General features: G+C 46.1%; 1 protein-coding gene across 2 annotated transcripts in view; it reads left to right on the top strand.

The window, feature by feature from the left end:
* The window catches only part of LOC115635582 (uncharacterized protein C16orf45 homolog), a 54326-nt gene that overhangs the window by 16214 nt on the left and 20168 nt on the right, over nucleotides 1-17944 (top strand). For both annotated transcript variants that reach the window (XM_030534570.1, XM_030534571.1), the window contains exon 2: nucleotides 974-1091. In XM_030534570.1, the coding sequence (XP_030390430.1) occupies nucleotides 974-1091 (118 nt within the window). The remainder of the gene's footprint in view (nucleotides 1-973; nucleotides 1092-17944) is intronic.

Here is a 17944-nt window from a genome sequence, read left to right as displayed (position 1 = left end):
GAGTTAGTGCAGACTCATGTTTGTGTGCACCCACTGCTTGTTCATGCTCGGTTGGCAATCCTCCAACTGCTATCCCACACTGCTTTGCATGAGGCCAGGACCGGCTGGGCTGTTTACCTGTGTGCCTTCCACTGCACTGGGGTCAAGTTGACTGAATGTCACTTCACTATTTAAAAACTGGTGCAAAGCCAGGGTTGGTCTTCTTTGCAACACTCTGCCAGGGTAAAGGGGGCTTCTCATGGCAATATAGTCTATTGACATCACAAAACGTTGCAAAGGGCCCTTAGCATCAATGAGAATCAGGCCCATTGAGCTTGAACTCAGCATGTGCGTACGCGTGCTTTGCTGTCTTGGGCAAGAGTACGCTGCATTTTGCAGGATCGAGCCTGTACTTGGGTGTCCTGGGATCAGCATCTGACCCAGTCTCTCCATGAGTTGTTTTCATAGATCTATAGGTTCATAGATGATACAGCCAGAAGGGACCATTGTGATCATCTAGTCTGACCTCCTGTGTAGCACAGGCCAGAGAACTTCCCCAAATTAATTCCTGTTTGAACTAGAGCAGACCTTTTAGCAACACAGCCAATCTGGATTTAAAACTTGCAAGTGATGGAGACTCTGCCACCGCCCTCAGTAAGTTGTTCCAAAGGTTAATTACCCTCACTGTAAAAAAAATGCACCTCATTTCCAGTTTGAATTTGTCTTACTTCAACTTTCAGCCACTGGATTTGATTTTACCTTTGTCTTCTAAATTGAAGAGCCCATTTTCAAACATTTCTTCCCCATGCAGGTACTCACAGACTGTGATCAAGTGGCCCCTTAACTTTCTCCGTGTCTTTGCAAGGGCTTTTCTGGGATTTGAACAAGAAACCCTTGTGCGTCCAAAGCAAGAATCAAACCCCTAGATCAACAAGTCACTTTTATTTCTTGTCTTCTGCTTTCTAACCCAATTCATTTCATGTTTCATTTGCAGAAGAAATTGTTTCCATGGCTGATTCGACTACAACCATGGGTGACATAGAAGGGGAGCTCTTTAAAATCGAGAGGATCAGAGAGGTCCTGGTAAGAAGAGAGTCAGAACTGAGATACATGTGAGTAGGTTGCCAGCTTCCTGTCTCCTCCTTTGGATTTTCCTGCGAGTTCTTCTGGCCCCTGGGTGGTGCATCAGCCATTAGAGTGAAAAGCATCCCCAGGGAACTGCAGAATGAGTCAGAGCTCAGGGGATTTTTCCTCACTTGAAAAGGAGCCTGTCTGGGAGCGAATCTGGCTTGACATTCATCACTTGTGAGCAATCCCAATTGAACAGGTTTTGTTATAAAACCAGCCATTTTGTCAAAATTGACAAGATTCCTGCATTGCGGAGTTGGTGAAAAATATCACTGAGAAATTCTCCCACCTGTGTCTCGTGTGACTGGTTCAGTGCCATAGTCAGTGCCTGGTGCAGACTGGGGCAGGAGAGAAAGCAAGGTGTCTGGAGCTCAATCCAGATGTGACTGAGATTTTCGCAGATTTAAGCCAGAAGAGGCCATTACGGTAAACTAGTCCCACCTCCTGCATGACTCAGACTGTAGAATTTTACCTAGTAATCCAGGCATCAGGGCCACCACTTCAGGTTGAGGTAGAGCACAACTTTTAGAAAGAGAAACCCAACCTTGCTTTAAAGACATCAACTGTTGGAGAAAACACCACATCCCTGGTGAAGTGATGGTGGTGGGTTGAGGGAAAGCAGCCAGAGGAGAAGACTGAGGTCATATCAGCCCCTTGATTGAGGGAGTGCATCCACCATAGGCCATCCAAACTGGCAATTTAGGGGTGAATTTTGGCTTCTGGCCACAAACTCTAGGATCACCATGAGACTAGACATTTTGTGTTTTGGGTGCTTTTGTTTCTGCCACAACTCATACATCACAGTATTGGTGGCTAGAGCCATTCATTGGGTCCCCATGATTTGCAGGAGCATGGAATGTAAAAGGGAGTTTCATCTTTCGTTTTTAAGTGTAACCCTTCTGCCAGGTGGAGCCAGCAGCAACAAGGGCTGGGTTCAGTATCTATGGGTTCCTTTTCAACAATACAACACAAAACCAACTCAAGCCGCCACTCAGTGACATGGGACAATTACACACCACCCCCTGGGTGCCTCTGAGAGGCAATACTTCCCCTTTCACAAGCTCAGAGTCTGAGTGTAGCAAAAACTTTTATTAAAAGGAGGGAATTAACTCAGCATTAATTTGGGAAAACACCGCCACTAGGGTTCATAAACATAAACCATGAGCAAAAGACCTACTCCCAAGTAAGCTGGGCAGTGTCCTTTTCACTTCAAGTTCTTAAGTCCAGCAACCCAAAAATTCCTTTAACTTGCCCATCCCCTCTCTGCACCCCACTCACAGTTGCTGTCCTTGGCCAGTGCAGCCCCAGAGTTCAGAAGTTCATCCATAGAGTTCACCTTCCACCCTGGGTGGAACGGGGCGTAAGGAGGCACCTTACACATTCTGCTGCTCGGGCACAGCCAATTGCCATGCGTCTCTGTGGGGCTTTGCTCTGGCCCTCTCTGCCAGCCATCCTGCTGGCCACTTCTTTCCACCAACTGCCCTGCAGACTGTGCCTCTCCACCAACTGCCCAGCTGGCCACTCACCAAGATGTCTTCAGGGACCCCCACTTAACACAGCTCTCAATGATTTCAGCTGTTCATGGGAGAGCCTCACTGCTGGTGCACACTGGGCAGTTTCTTGAAATAGAGACACTGTCTCAAAGTAGATCTAAAATTTAGACCTAAGTGTCAGTGATTTCAGCTCTGCAGCATGTAACAAGACTCTCAACTGATCTTAAATTAACTCTTTTAGTTTACTGTGGAAAAAGAAAGGGTCAGATGGTGTTTAAGACCCTAAACAGGACCCACTCCAGCAAGAACAACTATCTCCACCCCCTCTCAATTCATTGGGCTTTAGAACCCAAGTCCCCTGCCTAGCGACTGTCATTAAGTTGAGGGTGAGTCCCTCCATCAGGCTATGCCAGGTACAGTTCTGCTGCCCTCGGTTCACACAACAAGGATAACAACCTTTTATTACTCCTTCCCCAATAACAAGGAGACTGGGGATCCAACACTAGCCACAAGTTATCATTTGGGCTGGCAGTTCTATTATGCTGAACCCCTAGGGTGGGTGTGTCCACGCAAACGAGAGCACCTCCTGAAGTCCTTTTCCACAGCTCACCACTAGATGTCAGGGGAGAGCTCATTCAGGCTCTGCTTACATAAGTTTGTAGCCCTTCCCCTTGTGATGACCCTTCAGTGTGTCATTGACACAAAGCAATGTGGACCAGTCACTAAGACTGAAAGGAACAAGCAGCTGGGCTCTATCTTTGCAGCAGGAGGCTGGTGTGGGGAGTGACATGTTCACACACATGGTTCATATGTAAATGGAGTCAGCTAAATGTGGGGTGACCAGGCCCAGAACCTTGACACCAGGCCTGTGCAGAGCAATGTGATCAAGGTGGCCAGGAATCAGTTTTGACTGGTGGAGGTGCAGGATGGTAAACAGCAGAATTTTTCACGCCAGCCTCTCAAAATGCTAAGGCTGGTTCTGCTGAGGGCCCCAAGGCCTTGATACTCAATGATCCCACTGAACCTGGCAGGCTGTGACTAGAGCAACGAGAAGTTTTTGTTTCAGAACCTGATAAGATAATGAACCCACTACCTAGCCCAAGGTCATCGGAAGATTTGCTGAGATTCACCGCAACTTTATTTGTAACTATGACTCATGCAATCGTTTGGTTTCTGACCACTAAAGGGGGAATTTAAACTGCCTATATCGGAGATAGAACAGCTGGAAGCTGAGCTCTGACTTGGCTAACAGCAGGGATGAGCCTAGCCTTTGCTTCAGCAGCATGACTTACATGGCAGGATCTTAACTACACAAGAAAGTTGCATTGCTATAGCATGAGTTGAGAATTTAAACCAATATAGTTAAAGCTGTGCAAAAAGCTGAGGAGACATGCTTATTTCTCGAGCTTGTGAGAAGGCAGAATTTCCATTTCATGGGAAATTCTGAAATTTAAAAAATGTAATTCCAAATTGGAACAAAAAGCCAAAATCTTGAAATTTCCCACAGAATAAAAAAAAAATCCAAAAATTTCCATTTGGTATCACTGAAATGTTTTGTTTCAGTAATATCAGAACATTGAATTTAGACTTTTATGTTATACTGAAACATTACGTCTAATAGATTATGGGGGGGTATGAAATGTAATATTAAAACAAAGGTTTTACTGTAATAAACGCTGAAACAAATCATTTTCACTTTATCAGAATGACATGGTTGACATGACTGAAACAAAACAAGAAAGTCAGAATTGTTCCCTTTGAAAATTTCAGTGAAATTTGACATGTTCTTGCAAAATGTTTTGATTTTGACAAACTGCATTTTCAGACTGAATTTTTTTCCCACAAACTACCCATTTTGCTGTAAGAGGGGATTCTATTCAGCTTAAGTTGATTTGCAACAAGTTTAATTAAACCAATATAAGCCATTCTTACACCAACATAAGAGTGCACATATAGCCTTTGGCTTAACACTATCAGTTTAAAGGCCAGTTCATGTTATTTCAGTATAACTTTCTCATGTAAACAGGCCTTAACCCCTTACTGGGGTGCTTGGTCCTTTACAGCAGCAATGGGTCATGGGGACATGTAAAAAGGTGGGTAAGTATATTTGGTATTTCCCCCTTCTTCCCTCTCCACTGGTCTCTTCAGTTCTTCAGAGTATAATTTCCCCTTTCTTCAAGTCCTTCTCCAGAGGAGGAGCTTTCCATGAGGCCAGGTGGGATGCAGAAGGATATTCTGAACTGGCCGGTGATGAGGGTCCAAATGCCCCCACCCTGTTGGCATGTCCACACTGACTCTGGCTGCTGTCCTTTGGGGAGCATGAGCTGGGGCTTGGGACGCGAACCTGAATCTAGCGCAGAACATTACTTGTCCGCCAAGAAAGAGGCACTCCCAGATATCCATGTCTGTCTACATGTCGCTCTCAAATAGCTGCATGTCTCAGACATAGCTGTTTCTGCACTGACCTGTAGCGTCACTGTAAAGCCTCTTCCTAAAACTTTCCTATGCTTCCCCTTCCCAGGGCCTCCTTGGGGAATCCTCTCTGATCAAATCAAGACAAAGGGGAAAAACTGCACATGAAAGGCTTGATTAGCATCAGTACCTGATCCCTACCTGCACCATCGCCTTTTCCTCCCTGACTCAACACAGTGACTGCTGCTGCAGCCTTTGCAGCCAGAAGCCAAGGAAGGGGATTTTCCCTGGGACTGATTTCACTGCTGGACTCAACAGGCTTTGTTAGAACAAAATCCTGAGTCACGTCACGACTGAGACAGCTGAACTGCAATGCACAGAGTTCTGTAGCACCGGAGGTAGCTGCCCACATCTTTAAAAGGGAGGTGTGGTCTATGCAAACTGCAGGTCCCAGCATGGAATGCTCCATCTTGATCTGAGCAGCGTACAGGGGCCTTACAGAGGTCAGAAACCGTTCCCTAAGAAAAAGTCCTCCCCAGCTACTCTAGAGCTGGCATATGGGCTCTGTGTCGGCCCTGCTCCCCACCACTCACACAGAATGGGTATTGGAGGTGGGAAGTGCGAGGCAGTGAGCAGGGTTAGGGAGGGGGTGTAGTTGGTTTGTGCTGTCCTGTGTTTATTCCCCACTCATAGAGGACCATGGAAAATAGACTCTATGTTAGAGCAGCCATTAGGCTATTCTAACTTATATCAAAGGCTGAGCATGGCCCCAGGATATGGGGAACACAAAAGTGGTTTGAAGCCACCTTAACCCACCCACCTTAACTCCATCTCTGCCCCAAGCACAGGAACCAAGTAAGCACAATTTGGAGTCACGGAAGGATACCAGCTCCTCAGTCTGAACCACTCAGGTTTTGATGCCTTGTGTCAAAGCTGGTTATTTCATTGTAGTTTAGCTTTGCTTTCGTTTTCTTTGCACATTTCATCCAAGGATCTCAAAGCACTCTACAAACAACATCATTACAAATGATCAATCTAGTTATGCCGTCCTACACTCTTCTGTAGGAAAGGTATAATTCTCCCTATCTTACAGATGGGGACATTGAATCATAGAGAGGTGATGTGACTTGCCCCAGGTCACCTGCATGTCAGTGACAGTCAGAAATAGAACTCCAGTGAGTCCTAGATATAAGTCCTCTGCTCTAACCAGTAAACATACTCCCTTCCTCAGTGGGTTTTAAAACTTGAACCAACTCCCCAAGAAACAGTGGCATCTCCTGTGTGGCTTCTCTGCTATCTCAGAAGCATAAATAGGTCTGAGTTAATTTGATTTGGTTTGAGAGTTACTCACTATCCAAATTCTAACAGACTGGCTCATCCTGCTAGTGGAAGATTGCAGCATTGGGCCCTAGATCCAGTAGAAAATAACCTTATGTTATTTTGTTATGTTATTTTCATAGCTGAAGTAACAGCTAAGAATGGTACATGGCTATGAATGGGAGGGAGGTCATTTCATTGTGACTTTATTTGCTTATGTGCCTGTGTGAGGCAGGGTCCTAGGGGCGCAGACCCCACCCATTCAGGTATATAATGCAGCAGCCCGTGTTTGAATGCTGTATTCCCCTATTTTTATGTGATAGCTTCAGAACTCCATGCTGCGTCCCGTGTTCACACTGTGTCACACACTTGTACCAGTTCCACTAGGGGATTCCAAAGCAGCAACAGCAGCTGGACTTCCGCAGACGGCCAGGCAGTCCCAGCTGAGCACCAAGGGCTCGCTCAGACACATTCCCAAGTAATAACTAACCCCACATGACTTGGAGCTGACATGACAGCCCAGATCTCACCCTGGGGTGTTCCAATGAACACCTGGGCGTGTAAGTGCCACTGATAGTATCAGCATCTTTATGTGGGATCTGGACATCACATCCCTCCCTCTGTGTTTAAAAACTGCCCTGCAATTTGAATGGACTAAGAGGTAAACTCAGAATCCTCATTGCAAACACCTGCCGCTCAGCTCACATGGACCCCATTTAATGGTGCAATCTATCAGCCATACGAATCACGTTACCCAGTGCACCCTATAGCCACTTTGCAGCTTACACTAGTCTCTAGTTGAGTGCTTCAGGCAGGAGCAGAGGAGCTGCTGTTTCTTTGGCTGCCTGAAAGCCGCCTGACTTGGGATTTGTTCTACACCCTGTGGACAAGCTCATTAAACAAAGCGCTGAAGGTGCCTGACAGGCACCTGCCACCAACAGGATGTGCCAAATGAAGGACATGACCATGCTTGTATTGGCACAACCTGCAAGACTTTATCCTGTTGCAGTCCTAATTCTGTGTGTAGACGGATTTTGGCAGTGCAGTGAGGGAAGGGGTCACAGGCCCTGACATGCATTTTTCCCCGGTGGGTGCTCCACCCCTTCTCACCCCTGCTCCTCCCCCGAGGCACCTCCCTACCCACCTGCCGCTCTCTCCTCTCTGCACCCCGAACAGCCGATCAGCCGCCAGCCCTGGGGCTGGAACCGGTGTGGCTGGTGGGTGCTGAACACACCCTATTTTTTTCCCATGGGTGCTTGAGCCGCAAAGCACCCATGGAGTTGGTTGCACGAGGCTGCCAATGCAGCATCCCTCATCTCCAGCCTAAGCAAAGAGGCAATGAAACGTTTCTTCCACTCAGCCCAGGAGGTTTCTTTTGCACCTATGCCTGTGACCCAAAGCAGAACTGACAGCCCTTGTTTCACAAAAGCCAGGGTGAGTGAGAGCTGGTTATTGCAATGCTAATTGGCCTGTGAGCGAGGAAGGAAGGAAAAAGCAGCCAGAGAATGGGCTTTTCTCCTGGTGTCTCTATTTCTGTTGTTAATTTCAGCACAGACGATTGCTGCTAAAATCAGAGATTACCTGGGAGACAGAGTGTGGCATCTCAGCAGCTTTCATTGGCTACACTCTAAAGCAGCAGGGACCAATGGAAAGTGGGGCTCCAGGGCGCTATCCCTGCTGCCCAGTGGAATCCGTAGCCCCGAGTTAGGCCCCCAGGTCCCCATACAGTGCCTGGGGAGTCAGTCACTAGGAATGGGGTTCACAGAAGCTGGCAAGTGGAGTATGTGGGGGCGGGGGTAAATTATCCAGGAGTGAAGTGCCGAGGAAAGAGGAGCGGCCTAAGCCCTGCCCCTCAGAAGTAGCTGGGTGCCTGTGTCTAGACTGAAGGGAGGCACCTCCCTCTGCTTGGGATTCACAGCCAGGAACCCTCTCCTGGAGTCAGGCTGTGGCAGGCCAGAGCCAGGAGCCTAGTGCTGGGGTGGTCAACCTGCATCTGAGAAGGAGCCAGAATTTACCTATGTACATTGCCAAAGAGCCACAATAATACCTTGAAAAGAACAGGAGTACTTGTGGCACCTTAGAGACTAACAAATGTATTCGAGCGTAAGCTTTCGTGGGCTACAGCCCACTTCATCGGATGCATGCTGTGGAAAATACAGTAGGAAGATATATATATATAGATATATATAGATATAGATATATACACACACACACAGAGAACATGAAACAATGGGTGTTACCATAGATGCACTCTAAGGAGAGTAATCAGTTAAGGGGAGCTATTACCAGCAGGAGAGAAAAAACTTTTTGTAGTGGTAATCAAAATGGTCCATCTGCAGCAGTTGACAAGAAGTTGAGAGGAACAGTGGGGGCAGGGGAATAAACATGGGGAAATAGTTTGTTTGTGTAATGACCCATTCACTCCCAGTCTTTATTCAAGCCTAATTTAATGGTGTCCATTTTGCAAATTAATTCCAATTCAGCAGTCTCTCTTTGGAGTCTGTTTCTGAAGTTTTTTTGTTGTAATATTGCGACTTTTAGGTCTGTAATCGAGTGACCAGGGAGATTGAAGTCTTCTCTGACTGGTTTTGAATGTTATAATTCTTGACATCTGATTTGTGTCCATTTATTCTTTTACGTAAATGGCCAAACTGGACAGTGCCTATATCAATGGTAGTTAGGCACTTAAATATGTCTTAGGATCTGGGCCTAAGTGTATACTCACTTTTGAAAATGGGACTTAGCTGTCCAAGTCACTTAGGCCATGCAATGCTGAGCAGAGCAACACCTAAATACCTTTAAAAATCTGGGCCTAAGTGACTAAATCCCTTTTGAAAATGCAACTTGAGATCTTAAACCACTGAGGTGCTTTTGAAAATTTTACCCAAGGACTTTTGGCTCAGCTATACCAACAGTGATAGTGCTCTTTGTTTATCTGAACAATTCTGAAATGACAGAAGATTCCAGCAATGAATATATGGTACTAATGCACCAATGGATGTCTTAATTTTTCATTTAAAGGACCTAGAGATTTACCCAAATTTTTGCAGAAATTTCCCTATCGACAATTACACTGGAGCACTCCATACTGAGCAGGGTCAGGCAGTGATATCACTGCTTATTGTGGACTTTGTTATCATGAAAACCTGCTAATACTTGTTTCAATGCATTTGAATAGACCTCCGTTCTTCTAAGAATATGTCTATACTGCAATGATGGGATGTGATCACAGCTCATGTAGACGTACCCGCGCTAGCTTTAATAGAGTGAGGTCAGGTCCCAGGCCAGTGAAGCTGTGGCAGCGCGCACTTCAGCACAGGCTGTACAAACCCACCGAAACCCTGGGTAATGACTGGCTGGACTAGACTGTGCTGAAGCAAGTGCTGCAGCAGGTTTACTGCTCCGTTAAAGGTATCTTGAGTGTGACTGCTCAAGGTGTAATCACACCTTGTGATTGCAGTACAGGCATACCTTAAGAGAGAAGCTTCACCTTTGCCTGTGCTCAGGGCTGGCTCTGGCTTTTTTGCCACCCCAAGCAAAAAAAAAAAGAAAAGCGGGGGGCTGGCCGGAACAGCAAAGCAAAATTAAAAAAAACCCTGCGGCACAACAGGAGCGGCAAAGCGGGAAAAAAAAGCCCTGCAGGGCAGCCGAAGCTGGGGTGCAGGGGGACTCCTTGTGCTGCAGATGTGCCCCGGCTAGCGGAGGGAGGGGAAGGGAGCGGGGGGAGAGGTGGCCAGGGGTTCAGCAGGGTACTCGCCACGCTGCCCCGATCGCTGTGCCGCCTGCCGGGAGGACTCCGGGCTTTCTGCAGACCTGGCACCGGCTGGGGCAGAGGGAGCACGCAGCACAAGGACTTCTTAAATTCCAGTCACGTTTGTCAAGGGTGGGATGGGAGAACATTTCCTGGCCATGCCCATTTACATCCTGCAGAACTAAAAGAGTGAATGTATCACCGATCAAAAAATAAGTTGATATCTGCTGGTACCTAGAATGACAGAAGAACATTTTTCACAGATGTGCTGAAAAGAGCTTTGGGGGTCTGATCTTCCTGCACAGTCTCAGAAACTGTGCCTACAATTATACATTATGCACTGAGCCATTCCTTCGTTATTTATTGAATATAAAAGATAAAAGCGCTTTTCCCTTCATTGTGCTCTCAGAGTAGCATTAGTTCTTCGGCCTTCATGTTCCTTTAGGGGTCAGTGAATGGTACAAAACAACAATCATTCCTTTTGTGAGAAAAGTAATTGAATCTCCTTAATGCCACATTACGTACAGAAATAATCTCGCTGAGCACTTACTTTCCTGATTCTAAAGGACTAAATACAGCGATGCAGAACATGGGAGAATTTCCATCAATAGTCATCCTCTCTTCGACTTCATTTTGCTACAATAAGGTTAAGAATCCAAGGTCAGCTCTACCGGTGTGGCACAGAAACTGGGAACAGCATGTGGGCTATAGGGAACCTGCTTAAAGATCATAAAAATGCCAGTATGAAATTGGGCCATGTATGCTAGACACAGAATCATGGAAGAAGAGGAAATAGCGTCAATCTGTTTAGCTCTGTTGAGGCTGCCCCAGGTAAACCATCTTCAGCAACAAACAGATCCTCAGAGGTATTTCAGTGCTTGGCCCATTCATTTGGGGATCTGGGTCCTCTTCACTAGAAATATGTAAACTAATAAAAGAGAACTGAGAAAAGAGCAAGGGAGATGTTTAAAGCACTGGAAGGATTCATTTATGGGGTACGATAAATGTCTATAGCTCCCTCCCACTGTAAATACATGGTTCTAAAAATTAAAAAGACTCCACTGAGTATGCTCCAGTCCGACAGCCTGCCCCCACTTCTTCTTCTTCTTCTGGATGATGGAGATTTAGAGCAACAACTATAATTTTACGTTCAGGTGGGTAAGCCAGATAATTGCATTAGGAGTAGCAGAGTGTAACACTCCTTCCTATTTGTGAATAAGGCATTAAGTCGTTATATGTTCCACAGTCTGTCCTGGGTGACCACAGTGGAGCACTGGAGAGTTTTTAATTTTCCATTGGTGCATCAAGTAGCCACATATGCCATGGTTTGTGCGGATGTCTTTAGGGTTTCCTATAAGTTTTGTGGAAGATCAAGGCCAGGAATCTGAGCCCCAGAGACCCTCACACATGGTAGGCATGGCACAAAAGCCCCAGATGGGATCGTGTACCAGCAGCAGCCAACACTGTATTGGGATTCAATAGGAAACTGTGATTTCAAGTCGCAGCTCCTCAGCTGGCTAGTATTAATAAAGGTGTGCCTGTCCCAGCCCTGCAGGTATCATTCATCCCTTCTACAAACGGATGAGAGGTTTGACAAGGTCACTTCTGACAGAGCAGGGCATTGACCTTAGATCTTATGGGCATTTGTACACAGGGATGCTCATAAAAGTTAAAATGACCTAGGAGCTGAAAGCCTGTGCTGGCACATGGGTGTAATTCATAAAGTTATGCAGCCCCAAATGGCGGAGGACTTAAAAAATTGGTTGATAAGAGAATGTGAAGCCCAGTGATGCCTGAATGTGGTGATATTCTGAACATAAAGGGGTCTCAGCTGTTTTTATTGCTTCACACTGACTCAGAGGACTAGAATGGCTACAGCAAACTAAGGCTACTTTAGTGTCACATGGGTGGCGGAAGGATTTTGTGCACCTGAATTTATGTGCATTAATGTCCCAGCTTTAATTAACTCATCTGAGTGCCCTCAGAGGGCAAATCTCATCCACTCAGCCACACTGCTTATCAAAACCAATGTGCCAAATCTACGTGATTGACTTGCTATGGGTAACTACTGGACACTGCCCTCTGGAGGCAAGAATAGGACAGTAACACCCAGGATTCCTGAGTTCCAACACTCGTCTGCTATCTAGCAATTAGTTGTGTAAGCCACTGGCAAAGCATGTGTCATGTCTCCCTCTAGTGACTGGTACACATGGAGGAAACAACCTGTTGCTTCACAAATAAATCCTTTATCTCAAGTGGCAGAGGGCTTTGCTGTGGATCTAAAGGCTTGGGGTTTTAGCCGAGCTGATAGTCTATGCAGGGGGATTGGCACAATTCCACAAAATGGAACTTCAGGATGAGATATTCAAAAACACCTAAGGAAATTAACTGTCCAACTCCCATTGGCTTTCAGTGGACAACAGATACCTAAATCCTCTAGTGCTTTTGACAATGCCACCCTTTGTTTTTTTTTAGTTTTCTTTTTTTAAAACATAGGAAATTACAAACAAAAAAAACTCCATTAAGACATGTTAAGATTGTAACCTCAAACACTCCAACGTTAGGGAGTGCCGGAATGAAGATTGCCTGTTCAACCTGTTCATTTGACTTATTTGTCCTTGTGTGTTATGATATAAGGTTGGATTTTCAAAAGTACATAAGTGACTTAGAAGCACAACTCTCATGGCAAGTCAATGGAACTTCAGCTCTCGAGTCACTTAAGGTTTTTTTGAATCCTACCTAAGGTCTTTCATTGCATGACTGTGTGCTATTTATTCTACAGGAGTCCTTATTTATTCATGGCACAGGATGGTCAGTGAATGAGTCAGAAGGTTGCAAGAAACCAACAGCTGTTTGCTGTGTTTAAGGCACTGGACTGGGACCCAGAAGAGCCAGACTCTGTTCCTGGCTCAGACACAGAATTTCCTGTGGGACGTTCAGCAGGACCGCACTACAGTGCTTGTGTAACTGGAGCTGGTGGGACTTCTCTGATAGAATGATTTTCTGGTGGAGAACCTAATTTCTGGAAAGTCAAAATATTCCACAGAAAAATTTTGATCTTGCTGAAATTATGAAATCCAAATGAATTTTTTCATTTTGGGTTGGTTTGACCCAAATCAGAATATTTCATTTTTTGAACGGACCCAAAACATTTAGTTTCTAATCAAGGTTATCAAAACTTTAAATTGCATTTTACTGTTCATGGTACATTGTCTTATGGGAGTTGTAATTCTGGCCCCCATTCTCTCCTATGGGCCAGCCTCCCTGGAGGGCTACATCTCTCATAGGGCTATGTCCTGATTTCGTTCTGACAGAGGCGTGTGGTGAATCATTGGTACCACATGACTCTGGGTGCATTATGGGATTTGTAGTCTGACGGGGGGTTGGCCCATAGGGGAAACTGGAAGCATTGGGGTCCTGACAGCTCCCATAAGGCTCCAGACTCCTGTGACTCCCATGATGTATCACCATACAAAGATGGAGTTTGATCTTGACATGACTGAAAATGAAACCTTTTGGGTTCTTTCAACAAGCCCAAATGAAACATCTTGATTCTTGCAATGCCAAAATGTTACATATATGTTGAAAATGTCGGAACGACACATTTTGACATTTCTGAATCAAAATACTTCAGAATTTCTGTACCAAGGAAACTTGAAATTTCAGCTTTTCATCCTGTTTTGCAATGAAAATATAGCATTCAGCAGAGCCCTCACATGCTACCCTTTGTGGATAAATACCACACAAGTGGTGTATTAGTTGTAGTGAGTTTGTCGGGTCTGAGCCAAAAGTTGCTTGTAAGGAACAGTGACCCCTTTTGCCAGCTGGCACCACAGCTTGCAACCTAAACAAAAGTTACAATGTGACAAGAAGTGGAAAGCAAACAATAAGGCCTGGGGAAATACAGGAAAAGAGGGCGAGGGGTAGAGAAATAAGGTTATGAGCGTACATAGGGCTTGTCTGCACTTAAAACGCTGCAGTGGTGCCACTGTAGCACTTCACTGAAGATGCTACTTATGCCAACCGGAGGACTTTTCCTGTCAGCATAGCTACTTCATCTCCCCGAGAGGCAGAAGCTAGGCCGATGAGAGAATTCTCCTGTTGACCTAGTGCTGTCTACACTGGGGGTTAGGGTTGGCTTAACTATATCGCTCAGATTTTTCACACTCCTGAGTGACGCAGTTATACCAACCTAATTTCCTAGTGCAGACCAGGCCTTAGCTTAGCAGGATTCAAACACAGAAATGTATATAAATAGTGAGAACAGCCTGGGTTTTGGTAGTAAGGAATAATAAAAACAAGAATTTTAGAAGGGGTATATACACACCAGATTCAGGGCACAAGCTAATTTCTAAGGGGGCTGGAATAAATTTTCCCTGGAGGCAGGTTATCCTGTAACTGCCTACTACCTTGCACCTGCCTCTGAATTATCTGGTTCTGTTCTCTGTTGGAGAAAGGCTGCTGGGCTAGATGGACACCAGATCTGATCCATTCTGGCAGTTCCTATGTTGAGGTAGCTCTGTGCAATGTCCTTCTTCCCACTCCCACCTCCAGTGGTTTGTTTCTTTGTTTTTCCCTAGCCTAGCAGCTATTCTGTTTTGTGCCTTTTGATCTATTGATAGTATTTTGAAGGCACCTGTCATCATTAAGCGGTCATGGCAATGCAAAGGTTTTTTCATGCAACCCGAATTCTATGCTTAGCTAGTACGTAAATGAGTGGGATGAGATGGAGAGATGCTAGAGAGCTGGCTTCCTGCTCAGCCTATGCACAATTCTGAAATTAGCATCTCTGCAGCTAGTCAATAGCTAGCACAGCAGCTGGAGAATACTCTTTAAAACAAGCTTAACGCCCCGCTCTGCATTATTTGCTTTGAGCTTGTTGCCATCCAAATAAATCAATGAGCTGCTGGACTCAGCAGAAGATGATGGAGTCCAGAGGAAATGTATATATTTCCTGCAGCTGGTATATTTTGCTTGTACAGCAGAGCCGTGCAGCTCCCTGTCACTGTAGCAGCACCACTAATGCTCTTCTCCTTTCTATTTATTTCTTTTCCCTTCCCTAATTAATATTTTGGTGTTCTCTGCTCTGCTGACAATGCTGCAGCTTCAGGCAGCTCTGTCCAAACACGATTTATTCCCAAAGGGGTGAAGGATGGTGAATCACAGCCGACAGGCTTGTTTGAACTGCAGAATGGATGCTTAGCAACCCACACTTTAAAGTGAACTAAAGACATATCAGTTGAAGGCAGCATAAGCTAACAAATAGCGGAATCTATACTGGATACCTAGAAATGCCAACAGCATTCCCACAGATTAAAGGCTTTTCTGGGGGACTTGCAAAACATCTAATGGGCTTGAGCATATTCCAGTGAGTCCAAACCATGACAGCATTCTACGGCATCATTAGGGCGTTGCAAAATGTACAATGCTAAGGTTTTGTCTAGACTGGGAAAATGAGCTTTGTTAGTAAATGTGTCAGCTCACAGCCTTTTATTAGCACCGTTTAACATCACTCACCTTTGTAGTGCAGACAAAGGCAGCTACCTGGACTGGATTGGCTATCCTAGGTGTTGGTTAACATCTTGCTAATTAAAATATTTTAGTTAACATGTTTTCTAACACACATCATCTGCCCAGTTTGAGCAAAGCTGTGGAGGAGGGGGCGAGTCCCAGGTTCAGGTTCCTCTGTGTCAAGTGGGTCCTCAACTTAGGTGTTTATGAGGTGGGCTCTGGCCCTGACCTGGGTGTAGCTGCAGAAGAGGTGGGCCCCGGTCATGATGGTCTCTGAGATGGGCCCCAGTGCAAGGGGACTTTGAGGTAGAGGTGGGCCCAGGCCTCAGGTGTCTCTGAGGCAGAGATGGGCCCTGGTGACAAGTGTCTCTGAGGTGATGGTGGTCTTGTTAAATGAACAGGAATTGCAGGTGCTTAGCACTTCTGAGGATGAGGCCCTTAAATTGTATGCTTCTTAGGGCATGAACCTTGCAACACCACCAGCCACACCATACTATTACTAGCAATTATTCCAAATGCTGGCCAGGTCAGCAATACCATGTAGTTCATTGTGTCCCCGGGAGCCCCTCAGTGCCAACTGGCAGAGGGCACACCAGACCATAACTCACATCAGGCCTAACACATTCAGGGTCCCAACTCACTGTTCTCATAATCTGTATGTAATAGTTCTTATGTAAAGTATCCTATGAACACTGGTAACACACTTGCATGACATATGTATGGGGGGGGTGTACAAAGAGTTATAGATGTTCTTAAAATGTTTTTGGCAGGCAGCATATAAAGCCCAGCCTGACCTAGACAAAGGAATGTTTGTTTACCTATCTGAGCAGCTTGATCTCAGAGGACATATGAGGTAAACACAGCCATCAAGCTAGAAAATGGGGGAGATGAATGCATAACAGCCTCAACAGGGGATGGAGTCTGCACCCCCAGGAAGCCTTCCTGGCTCTTGAAACAGAAACAGTGAACTTTGGAGCAATATTAAGGGGGGCAAAGAGACATCTGAGTCATCCATCACCTATGGTACAAAAGGGAGCAGCCCCCTTTGAGTTCATGAAAAGTGGATCCTCTTGGCCTGGGAGGCAAAAGTAGCTGTAAACTGACTATAAATGAGAAACCTGCTTAGACAGAGACTGTAACTTGCTGAAATTGTTTTAGTCACTAGAAAATGTGTTTTGTTTGGTTTTGTTTTACTTGTAAGCATATCTCTCTCTTTCACCCGTATCTATTATCCTTTACCTCTCTCTTCTTTCCGAATAGACCAATTCTTGTTTTATTACAAAAGGTATAAACTGGAGAGTGAGTTCTCAGCTAACCTAACAGGCTGGTGTGTGTACTATGTACTTAATAACTAAGCAAAGGTCTTCCTTGCAGAGGCTGAGAGGGGTAAGACAGTGGCTCACAGTTCTGGGTACCCGAAGAGAAGCATCACCATTACACCCGCATATGTTCGTTTCTTGTCCTGCATGAAATGAGGACGTAGTGCAGGGACATGGATATAATTTTTTAAAATATTCCAAACACGCGAAAACCCCCAACCCCAGTGCGGAGGCAGCTCAGCTCCATTCACCTCGTAGGTGAATGTCTGAGCAGGGCCGGCTCCAAGCTTTTTGCCACCCCAAACAAAAAAATTTTCCTGCTCCCCCCCAGCCTTGCCCCAGCTCTGTCTCTTCCCAGCCCCATTCCAGCCCCTTCCCCAAATCCCCGGCCCCGCCCCCGGGCATGCCACATGTCCCCTCCTACCCCTCCCACCCAGGCAGGGTGGAGAAGCGGAGCAGCAGGGCACTCGGCGGGAGCATGCGGCAGTGGAGTGGATTTGAGCTGGGGGGAGCAGTTCCCCTGCCCTCCTCCAGGGTTATTTCCTGCGGCCCTCCCTGCGCCCCCCATTGCTGCAGCTCACCTCTGTTCAGGGCCAGTTCCCAGCTTTTTGCACCCCAAGCAAAAAAAAAAAAAAAAAAAGAGCCGGAGCGCCGCCCCTTGGAAAGTGCCACCCCAAGCACATGCTTGGAGCGCTGGTGACTAGAGCCGGCCCTGTGTCTGAGTCACCTCTTCTGCTAACCAAATTGGCCATCTGGCCATAGTGATAGATTGTGGCTATGAGCAACTGCCTGGCTGGTGAGAGTGGGAGCCCTGGGGGGATATACAGTGACGGCTTCTGTTAGAGTAGAACCATATCTGGTCCTGGGGTCACCCAGCACACAGGACTGCATTCCTTCTGCCGACGGAGTTGTTCTCTGCTCAAAGTCTGAGCAACCCCTCCCTGCCTGTAGTGGGCTTTCCAGTCCCTTCATCAGCATAGGACTGCTTGGGGCCACATGCATCAAGAGCACAAGAACCAAGCTATGCAGTGGCC

This window comes from Gopherus evgoodei, chromosome 15 (assembly GCF_007399415.2).
Source record: "Gopherus evgoodei ecotype Sinaloan lineage chromosome 15, rGopEvg1_v1.p, whole genome shotgun sequence".
NCBI lineage: Eukaryota > Metazoa > Chordata > Testudines > Testudinidae > Gopherus > Gopherus evgoodei.
This window is presented reverse-complemented; position numbering and strand designations above follow the sequence as displayed.